Source organism: Symphalangus syndactylus, chromosome X, assembly GCF_028878055.3.
Source record: "Symphalangus syndactylus isolate Jambi chromosome X, NHGRI_mSymSyn1-v2.1_pri, whole genome shotgun sequence".
Taxonomy (NCBI): Eukaryota; Metazoa; Chordata; class Mammalia; order Primates; family Hylobatidae; genus Symphalangus; species Symphalangus syndactylus.
The window spans coordinates 32,609,649-32,621,830 of record NC_072447.2 but is presented as its reverse complement, the minus strand read 5'-3'; the positions used below and the strand labels follow the sequence as shown (position 1 = coordinate 32,621,830).

General features: G+C 37.8%; 1 protein-coding gene across 1 annotated transcript in view; it reads right to left on the bottom strand.

Moving 5' to 3' along the window:
• Nucleotides 1–12,182, bottom strand: part of CDKL5 (cyclin dependent kinase like 5) — a 233,767-nt gene that overhangs the window by 135,942 nt on the left and 85,643 nt on the right. The window contains exon 3 of the mRNA XM_055269087.2: nucleotides 11,896–11,930. Within this exon, the coding sequence (XP_055125062.1) occupies nucleotides 11,896–11,930 (35 nt within the window). The remainder of the gene's footprint in view (nucleotides 1–11,895; nucleotides 11,931–12,182) is intronic.

The window sequence follows — 12,182 nt, the reverse complement described above, 5'->3', positions numbered from 1 at the left end:
ATTGCTTGAACCCAAGAGGCAGAGGTTGCAGTGAGCCAAGATCACAACACTTCACTCCAGCCTGGGCAACAGACCAAGAGTCTGTCTCAAAAAACAAAACAAAAAAAAACCTCCAGCCTGGGCAACAGAGCTAGACTCTGCCTCAAAAACAAAAAAAGCATCCGAATGAATAAAACATCTAAGAATAAATCTAACCAATGAGGTAAAAGACTAGTACACGGAAAACTACAAAACATTGCTAAAAGAAGTTAAACATGTAAATACATGGAAAGGTCCCATGGATTGGAAGAATTTATAGTTAGGATGACAGTACTACCCAAAGCAATCTACAGAGTCATTGCAATCTCTATCAAAATTCCAACAGCTTTTTTTTCCCAGAAATGAAAAAAAAAAATTTTCAAATTCATACAGAATTGCAAGGAGCCCTTGATAGACAAAATAGTATTGAAAAAGAAGAATAAAGTTGGAAGACTCACACTTCCGAATTTCAAAATTTACTACAAATCTATAGTAATCAAACCAGTGAAGTGCTGACATAAAGACAGGCACATAGCCCAGAGGAATAAAAGTGAGAGTCCGCAAACAAACCCACATGTCTATGGCCAACTGATTTTCAACAAGGGTGCTAGCACCAGTAAATGGGGAAAGAATGATCTTTTCAACAAATCCAGGTGCTGGGACAACTGAATATCCACAAGCAAAAGAATGAAGTTAGACCTCTATCTCACAACATATACAAAAACAATACAAACATTATGAGAAATTACTTAATGGGTACAATGTACATTATTTGGGTATGGTTACACAAAAACCTCAGACTTCATCCACTACGCAAATAAACCCATGTAACAAAACTGTACTTGTACCCCTTAAATATATAAAAATTTCATTAAAACAATTTTTAACTGTACAAACAATTCAAAATGGATCAACGACCTAACATAAGAGCTAAAACTATACTACTGTACTATTAAAAAAAAAAAAACAGCCATAAATCTTCATGACATTGGATTTGGCAACGGTTTTAAAAATATGAGCAATAAAGGAAAAAATAAACTGGACTTCATCAAAACTAAAAACCTTGTACATCATCTAGCACACTATTAAGAAAGTGAAAAGGCAACCTACAAAATTAGAGAAAATATTGGCAAGCCATATATCTGATAAGGAATCTATATTCAGATTATATGAATAACTCTTACAATTCAACCAAAAAGGCAACCCAATTTTAAAATGCTCAATGGATTGGAATAGACATTTCTCCAAAGAAGATATACAAATGGCCAAAAGCGCATGAAAAGATGCTCAAAATCACTCATCACTGGGGAAATGGAAATCAAAACCACAATAAGATACCACACTACATCCACTAGGGTGGCTACAATTAAAAAGTAATAATAAGGTGGCCAGGCGTGGTGGCTCACACCTGTAGTCCCAACACTTTGGGAGGCCAAGGTAGGTGGATCGCTGGAGGCCAGGAGTTTGAGACCAGCCTGGCCAACATGGCAAAATTCCATCTCTACTAAAAGTACAAAAATTAGTCAGGCATGGTGGCTTGCACAACTGTAATCCCAGTTACTCGGGAGGCTGAGGCACAAGAATCACTTGAACCTGGGAGGCGGAGGTTGGAGGGAGCCACTGCACTCCAGCGTGGGCGACAGAGTGAGACTTTGTCTCAATGAGAAGGAGGAGGAGGAGGAAACAAGAGTTGCTGAGGATGTTGAGAAATTGAAACTCTCATACATTGCTGGTGGGAATGTAAAGTAGGGCAGCTGCTGTGGAAAACAGTTTAAGCAATTTTTCAAAAAATTAAACATGGCATTTCCACTCTACTTTGGGGTATATACCCCAGAGAATTGAAAATAGAAATTCAAACAACACTTGAACATGAATGTTCATAGCAATAATATTCACAATAGACAAAAGGTAGAAACAACTCAAATGTCCATCACTGACGAAAAGATAAACAAGATGAGGTATATTCATACAATACGAAACAGTATCATGCAGGCATAAAATGGAATGAAGTACTGTTACTTGCTACAACGTGGATAAACTTTGAAAACATAGGTCAAAGAAGCCAAACACAAACGGTCACATGTTGTATGATTTGTATGATTCCATTTATATGAAATATCCAAAATAGGTAAATACAGAAAGCAGATTGGTGGTTGCCAGGGGCAAGGGAAAATGGGGGGTAAATAGTGAGTACAGGGTTTTCTTTTGAGGTGATGAAAATGTTTTGGAACTTGAAAGAGGTGGTGGTTGCACAACATTATGAATGTACTCAATGTCACATACTTGTATACTTTAAAATGGTTAATTTCATGTTATGTGACTTTTACCTCAATTTTTTTAAGAAAGAGGGGGAGCCTAAAATGTGACTAATTCCTGGCTCAACCATCTACTAACTTGTATGGCTTTCAGGAAATTAACCTATTCGAGCACCAGTTTCCCCCACATAAGAGGAGGATAATTCCTTCTAACTTTTATGGTTAATATGAGGATTGAAAGAGACACGAAAATAAAGCAGCTAGCACAATGCCTGGAAGACAAGAGGCACTTGAAACAAAAGTTAACTGTTTCGTCTTAATTTCTTATTTACGTTCCTTTGAATCTCACATATTTTTCTCCAAAGAATTTTACACTCATAAATCTCTTCACATTTATGAGAATGTCCTTCTCTTGAGCTGAAGAATTTTTTCACAGTCTCAATGAGGACTGTTTTCTTCTTCGTATTCGTCTTTGGGTGGAAAGGGCGCTATGCAGGCCAGTGATGTGACAGAAGGTAAATAGACTGTATGCGTCTCTGTATGCCCAGTACCCAGCAAATTCCACATCTCTGCTGTGACAGTTGACATGTGAAAGAGGTAACCAATACAAAACTTCCTGCCCAGCCATTCAAAGGATTTACTCAAGTCCAGATCAAGGGAAAAGTAATTTTCACTGAAGTCCCCTACCTTATTAACCTTATTCCTCAGGCTCTTAGAGCACCAAGGGCAAAGAGTCAAATAGAAATTAAGACTGTGGTTCACTAAGGCCACTATGCTGTTCCCACAATATTCTCCTAGTTAGGGCTTGCTCAATATCAGAAGTCAGCAAACTCTTTCTATACAAAGCCAGATAATAAATATTTCAGGCTTTGTGGGTCAGTCTCTATCGCAACTACTCAACCGTCATTGTATTGCAAAAGCATGCACAAAAAATACTTAAATGACTGTGGCTGCATTCCAACAAAACTTTATTTATAAAATAGAGCCCACAGGCAGTAGTTTGCCAACTCCAGATCTTTAAAGATAGGAGAGGTTCTCCTGCCCATCCTAATATGGTAGAGTCTTAACAGCAATGACTTGGGCCTCCTGGATTTCAACTGTGCCATTTGGGGAAGGTTCTACAATCCATCATTACTACACCAAGGATTCTGGGCCCTCTGACACAGAGGTAAAACAGAGGTTTTCACTATACCATTCTCATTCAGTCCATTATCAGCTAATAATGTTACTCCTTAATTCTATTCCCAGCTTTATGGTAGCTCTCATGTGGGGTTCTGGGAAATGCTTTTCCCCTCCCGCTTTATTATTGACATGAGTTTTTCCTAAAGCAGGCTTCAATGGAGAATTTATTGGAAAAAAAAAGGGAAAGGTTTCACACTATCATGTCAACTACCATCTTATCTCAAATTTACCTCTCCCAAACTATATGTTAAACTTCCTGACAACAGAAAACATGACTTTAAGGCTGGGGTGATGGCTCATGCCTGTAATCCCAGCACTCTGGGAGGCCAAGGAGGGTGGATCATGAGGTCAAGAGATTGAGATCATCCTGGCCAACATGGTAAAACCCCATCTCTACTAAAAATAAAAAAATTAGCCAGGCATGGTGGCGGGCGCCTGTAGTCCCAGCTACTTGGGAGGCTGAGGCAGGAGAATCACTTGAACCTGGGAGGTGGAGGTTGCAGTGAGCTGAGATTGTGCCACTGCACTCCAGCCTGGCGACAGAGCGAGACTCCGTCTCAAAAAAAAAAAAAAAGAAAACATGACTTTATATTTGTTAATTTATCCATGTTAAATTCCTTAAAAGAATTACATCTTACTGTTTTTTTGCAGTCAGTGCCTAGCTAAGTGCCTGATATTTGATAGGCATTCAGTAGATTTTCCTTAGATGTCTGGTTGAATTTTACTTTATGATGTCATGCCTAGAACACAGTGTTTTAAGTATAGGAAGTAGCTTTAAAAAAAAAAGTTGATAGGCCGGGCGCGGTGGCTCACGCTTGTAATCCCGGCACTTTGGGAGGCCGAGACGGGCGGATCACAAGGTCAGGAGATCGAGACCATGGTGCAACCCCGTGTCTACTAAAAATACAAAAAATTAGCCGGGAGTGGTGGCGGGCGCCTGTAGTCCCAGCTACTCAGAGAGGCTGAGGCAGGAGAATGGCGTGAACCCGGGACGCGGAGCTTGCAGTGAGCCGAGATTGCGCCACTGCACTCCAGCCTGGGCGACAGAGCCAGACTCCGTCTCAAAAAAAAAAAAAAAAAAGTTGATTTTTTAAAAATTAAAATGCTTTAATATATGAAAGACACCTTTAAATTGTAAAATATGAACTACAGCTTCTAATTACACAGTAAATCAGTGTTGGATTACTTTTTATGTAGAAATAGATCACCACGTACTACTCTGTTGTTTTCTGAGATGGAGTCTCGCTCTGTCGCCCAGGCTGGAGTGCACTGGCCCAATCTCCGCTCACTGCAACCTCTGCCTCCCGGGTTCAAGCGATTCTGCCTCAGCCTCCCAAGTAACTGGGATTACAGGTGTCCGCCACCATGCCCAGCAAATTCTTTTGTATTTTTAGTAGAGATGGGGTTTCACCATGTTGACCAGGCTGGACTTGAACTCTTGGACCTCAGGTGATCTGCCTGCCTTGGCCTCCCAAAGTGCTGGGATCCATGCACTACTTTGAAGTAGTTTCAACAACTGATAAAGAGCTATGCTTAAATTACTCAAGAGTTTCCACTATATAGGTATTTGTTCATCAGTGCCTATATATTGCAGGCCTGTGGGGGGAAAAATGATTCACACTCATTTTTGTTTCTGAAGTTTCGAAGAAAAGTGGCATTAAGGAGCTAGTATAAATCACTTAAGCACATTTATCAGAGACTAATGAAATTATTCACCTTATAGTGCAAAAGAGATGTTCTCTTCTTTGAACTAATTATATTTTTATGATTACCATAAAAGGACTTTAAAGTTAACTATAAGTATTCAATAAATAAGAATGTTAACTTAAATTAGAGAACTGAAGATGAAAGATGTAGTAGAGAGCTGTTGCAGAGTAGCAGGGACTCAGTCCCTGAAGAGGATGAAAGATAATCTCAAGGATTTGAAAGTGGTAAACTGGAAAAGCATTCCAGTCAATTCATCCTCTAGAAGTGAGCGGGGAAATGATGATTTAGGAACTGAATCACTGTAAAAAGGAGGAATGAGGGAAAGTTTTCAGAGTAGAAAGAGGTAATACTAATTCTAACATGACCATTCCCTTACTCTGTTTACTAAAAAAGTTTTTTAGTACAAACAATAAACTAAATGTAGATTTGGATGATGAGGATAAAGGCAAACAGGAGGCTTGCAAAGGCCCAAAACTCTTCTAGTTCCCTAAAAAAGTCAGGTCAGGCCAGGCGCTCACGCCTGTAATCCCAGCACTTTGGGAGGCCCGGGCGTTGTGGATCACATGAGGTCAGGGGTTCAAGACCAGCCTGACCGACACGGTGAGACCCTGTCTCTACTAAAAATACAAAAAATTAATCAGTGTGGTGGCGCATGCCTGTAATCCCAGCTACTCGGGAGGCTGAGGCAGGAGATCACTTGAACCCGGGAGGTGGAGGTTGCAGTGAGCCGAGATTGCGCCATTGGACTCCAGCCTGGGTGACAAGAGCAAAACTCCGTCTCAAAACAACAAAAAATCAGATCAGCATGGAAAATGACACATGAGCCATTATTTCTTTAATAGATAAAAAGACAACAGAAGTGGCCAGGTGCAGTGGTTCACGCCTATAATCCCAGCACTTTGGGAGGCCAAGATGGGAGGATTGCTTGAGGCCAAGGAGTTCGAGACCAGCCTGGTCAACATAGCGAGACCCTATCTTATTAGAAAAAAAAAAAAGACAACAGCAGCATTTGTAGTTTTTCTGGTATCAACAGTCTAGCAAAATCTCAAATACAAAATATTAAAATACAAAGAATTAGAATTTGGGTGAGACTATTTCAGTGTTCCAGACACTGTTCTACAATTAATTGGATCAGCAACAAAACCCAGGACAAGAGCAGAAACCACACACAATGGTTCTCTATGAGTGCCTCTCTAAGAGGAGTCAGATCTTTTTCCTCAAGTATCTTCTTAAAATTGTTTAGCAATTAAAAAAAAAAAAAAAGGTAGGCCAGTCGCAATGGCTCACGCCTGTCATCCCAGCACTTTGGGAGGCTGAGGGAGGCAGACCACTTGAGGTCAGGAGTTCAAGACCAGCATGGCCAACAAGGTGAAACCATCTCTATTAAAAATACAAAAATTAGCCACGCATGGTGGTGGCTCATGCCTGTAATCCCAGATACTCGGAAGGCTGAGGTATAAGAACGGTTTGAACCCGGGAAGCGGAGGTTGCAGTGAGCAGAGATTGTGCCACTGCACTCCAACCTGGGCAACACAGTGAGAGAGAGAGAGAGAGAGAGAGAGAGTGAGAGAGAGAAAGAAGGAAAGAAGGAAGGAAGGGAGGAGAAGAGAAGAGAAGAGAAGAGAAGAGAAGAGAAGAGAAGAGAAGGCTCCTATCTCACGCTCAAGTTAGCTATTTCTGGAGTCAGATCAAAGCCTAGTTCCACAATTTATCAGCCACATGATTTTGGCCCTATTACATAGACCCTCTGAGACTCAGTTTCCTCATCTGTAAAATGAGGCTAAGAATAGAGTTATCTTGTTGTAGTGATTGAGACATCTAGTAGAGTGTCTAGCATGTGGTAGATGCCCAATAGGTAGTACTTGTTAATATTAGGTTTTATATTCTGCTGCCATTTTTATTCTTTATTAAAGCCAAACTCATTATTTCTCCCCCCAAACTCATATATCTTTTATAAGTTTCCCAGTCAAATAAATAATACCAAAGCTTTTCTAGTTTACCACATTCAAGTCCCTGGGATCATCTTTCATGCCTCCACACGTACCAGGTCCCTGCTACTCCGCAACAGCTCTCTACTGCATCCTTCATTTTCAGTTCTCTAACGTAAGATTATTATTTATTGAACACTTATAGCCTGTAACCCAATGTTGGATGTTCACAGCTTTGTATAACTAGCTATCTCAAAAGCATATGTCACCTACTGCTTCAAAACAAACAAAAACTTCTCATAAGTCAACCACAGTCACAGAAACAAATTATATGAATCACCACTTTCCTGTCCTGGGCTCAATGAGCATCACCATCCAGCCTCTCCCTATCAAGCTGTACAAGCCCACTTTCCTCAAGTTCTAAATGAATGCCTTTATTTCAACCCCATTCAATTATCCTTGCCTTGTTGTAAGCATGACCTTTTTGGGTTTTTGCTAAGAAGAGCATGCTACAAAACATGCCTATTTCACAGGCCCTTTAAAACAGACACACAAGGCTGGGCACAGTGGCTCACGCCTGTAAATCCCAGCACTTCAGGAGGCCGAGGCAGGCAGATCACTTGAGGTCAGGAGTCCAAGACCAGCCTGGCCAACGTAATGAAACCCCGTCTCTACTAAAAATACAAAAATTAGCCAGGCATGTTGGTGTGGCACCTATAGTCCCAGATACTTGGGAGGCTGAGGCACGAGAATCGGTTGAACCCATGAGGTGGAGGCTGCAGTGAGCCGAGATCACACCACTGCATTCCAGCCTGGGTGAGAGTGAGACTTCGTCTCAAAAAAAAAAAAAAACCACATACAAATAAAAAGATAATTAACTATGCATAATGTATATCTGTAGGGTAAAGGTCCAAACCAGAATATCTTTTTTTTTTTTTTTTTTTTTTTGAGATGGAGTTTCACTCTTATCATCCAGGCTGGAGTGCAGTGGTGCAATCTCAGCTCACTGCAACCTCCACTTCCCAGGTTCAAGTGATTTTCCTGCCTCAGCCTCCTGAGTAGCTGGGACTAAAAGCATGCACCTCCATGCCCGGCTAATTTTTGTATTTTTAGTAGAGACCAGGTTTCACCACGTTGGCTAGGCTGGTCTTGAACTCCTGACCTCAGGTGATCTGCCCACCTTGGCCTCCTAAGGTGCTGGGATTACAGGCGTGAGCCACTGTGCCCAGCCTAGAACATCTTTCAAATGTGAGTAGTCATAATGAGTCCTAAAAAGAAGCTTAGTCACTGCTAAGAGTTTTCATATGCATGTCAATGTGTATATATAATAACTTATTATTATATATACAATAAATATATACATCTTAATTTTGTTTAGCTGTCAGAAAAATAGTACAAGCTATATTTTTCCTTTGAAATTGAGCAGCATTAATTTCAGTAAATTAGGAAGTATGATCTTTGGTCTGGATCAGCCCAACATCATATTCTATGCACAAAAGACAAAATACACCTATTTATCAGCATGACCTCTCAATTACTGCAACAGTACACAGATTAAAACAGTGACTTTCTTCTATACTTGTTCAAATATACAACATGCTAAGAATTATTTAATTATATACACACCCACAGTCAACCTTTTCAAAAAGATACCCAATTTATGCATAAACAATCACACAGACCTGACTTATACATTTTTATAAACATTTCACTAAATTTTTAAAGGTATGCAAAACATATTGGCCTGATTACATAAGTATGATCGGGAAGATTACATACATTTTTAATTATAATACGAGTTTCATAATAATCCATTTGTTTGACCCTAAAGCATCAATCTTGCCAGAAGCATCAAATTCTCTATTTTTGGATAATGGGGTATAGATTTGAAGGTCTGATTTTAGCTGAGAAAAGGATATACTATCTATAACAAGCCTAATGACTAAACAGCTGCAGATTCTAAAAAAGAGTTTTATAATACTCTGAGATAGGCACTAATTTATGCTTTAAATTTTCCATCCAGAGATATCTTTTTAGACACATGCAAGGAGAAAGCCATAACACTTAAAGAGCTGGTGTGTGACCTCATGTAGTGAAGGACAGCAAAGACAGAAATGTTTTAGATGTATCTCATTTGCAGCAACTTCACAGGCTTGTTTTTTTTTTTTTTATCTATTCTTCTATCTCTTCAGACAGATCATAAGCCATATAAAGGCAAGAAAAGTATGGTTTATTTATCCTTGTAATTCAAAGTGCCCTACACACAGTAACTAAAAATCAGAGTTCACATTTAGAGTTGGTTTCCTAAGAGCAGAGATGTCCATTCTCATCCACTTTCACACTGGGCCCATCCTGCTGGCACTAACAGTGTGTGTTTTGAGAACCAGCTATATGAAACAACCATTTTAACAAATGAGTAAATAGAAAGATAAAAACAATATATTTAAATAATAAACTATTTTTATATAAAAGGCAGAGGGAGAGCTTAAAGTTACATGAAAGTATAGAGGAAAAGGTCACAGGTTGAAGTATGACAATGACTAGGAGAAAACATTTGGACTCTGTACATGATGTGTAATACATATCAGATATATGTATATGTATAACACATGTATGCATATGTGTATGTACACATGTAAGATATGTATATATCTCATAAATCTTTGAGTTTTAAAACCCAAGATTAGAAGTAAAAACTGAAGTTCCCATTTGCAATGTTGCATAAACAGAGCCATTGTATAAAAGGAGGTTTTATGTTCGGGAAAAAGTCAAATTTAACTTGGAAATTAATAACCTACGTCTCCCAAGTAATATCCACCCAGGAATTTTTTTTAAGCTTCAGAAACTTATAACTAAAGGCAAGTCATTAAAAGTATAGCATTTAGCATTTTATTAGGGAGCTTTTCATTTGTTTAATTTCAAACTACAGTAACATTTCTTAACAAGGTGTTCAAGGTGCTAAATTTATTTTTATTATATTTATTATTTTAAATTCTTAAACATCCTTAATCAAGAACCAATAGTACTCAAACCATTTTTGAAAATTTAATGGCAAAGAGATCTTCAGATAACTACTATTAACATAAAATAGTTCAATCACCCAATTTCAAGAATACAAAAGCCATTGCATGGAAGTAAGAGATCTGTGATCTAAACACAAAAATATATTAAGTGTCACGAAGGCTTAAATCCCAAAGGCAGGTAGTATTTTGTACAATAGGAAAGAAAAAGCAAATATAAGAGTATCATCTTTATTTATTTATGTGTGTGCGTATTTACATACATACACACACATATATTATTTTCAATAGATGACAGATTCAAGAGTTTAAATGCTTTGGGTTAAATTGCTAAAATCATCACAGACATAAATTATATCACTCTAAAACATCACGAAAAAACTTAAAACCTTGGTCTTAACAAATTATATGCAAATGAAGCCAAATACTCAGACTAGGTATGCCATAATAGAAAAATATTTAAACTAATGCTTGTTACAGTTTCAACACTTGCCATCTGAAAGTTACTCTCCTAGTAAAACATGTTTACCACTGAACGACAGCTATGGAAACTTCAAATAACTTTTCTGAATAATTTGTGATTATTATCATAGTAAAATAATTTCTAGTAAGGTTCATTTCACAGCTGTTCAAGGGTAATCAACTATAGCCAGTAATCATAATCTACACTATTATCCCAAGTTCTAGCTCATATCCAAATACCTACCTTATTACCCTTCAAAATCTGGATTCAAATGCATCAAGCAATCTAAGTCAATGGCTCTACATGAAAAATAATAAATAAAAAAAACTTCTCTTTTCTCATAAGTACTTGAACATAAATTAAATCTGTCACTGCCCTGCCTTCTTCTTCCCATCCCACCACCTTTTCTCTTTTCCCATTAGGGAGCTTTTCACTTATACAGTCATGCATCACTTAATGACAAGAACACATTCTGAAAAATATGTCATTAGGTGATTTTTATCACTGTGCAAACATCAAAGAGTATACTTACACAAACCTAGATGGTATAGCCTACTACACATCTAGGCTACATGGTATAGCCTATTGTTTCAAGGCTACAAGCCTGTATAGCATGTTACCTTACTGAGTACCATAGTCAATGATAAGTATTTGTGTATCTGAAAATGTTTTTTATCTAAACAAAAAATACCATATCATAATCTTACGTGACCGCCATCATACATGCTGTCCACTGTTGATCTAAATGTCATTATGAAGTGCATGACATAGGTCAGTTGAAAAAAAAAAATAGCATGTGATTGCTAAGAACTAAGGACTATCCAACCATGATCAAGCTTATCTAAAAGTAGTCACTTTCTGGCAGCATTCACATATTAATTCTACTTCATTAAACAACATCATCATAACCAGAGTTTTAATTACAGGTTGAGCATCCCTAATTCAAAAATCCAAAATGCTCCAAAATCCAAAACTTTGAGTACTGATATGAGGCCACAAGTAGAAAATTCTACATATAAGTATTTAAACTTTGTTTTAGACAAAAATTAAAAATATTGCATAAAATTACCTTCAAGCTATATGTATTAAGTATATATGAAGCATAAATGAATTTCGTGTCTAGCCTTGGGTCCCATCCCCAAGGTATCTCATTACATATATGGAAATATTCCAAAATCCAAAAAAATCCAAAACATTTCTGGTCTCAAGCATTTCAGATAAGGAATGCTCAACCTGTACATGCCCACGTGCACAGACCACTACATTAGTTTCAAAACAGTTAAACATATACAGATATTTCTTTTTAAAAATAATGTACTTGCCTTGTGTCTGCATTTAAGTACAACTCCATAGGCTCCTATAATAAAAAGAAGTAAACAATCAAGGGCACACATACAAACTACAGGTCTTGAAGAAATCAAAGCTCTGCTATATTAACATTGCTTCTCAGTGTTATAATAATGACTACTAAAGTGACAAGATTCTATAGTGATAATGCAATAATGAGCCACATACAAATGGAACATACTTTATTATACATTTATTATAAATCAAGAGTATAGACAAGTCATTTCTTCCAACAAGTATTTTTAAATGTTTCTTTTTAAAG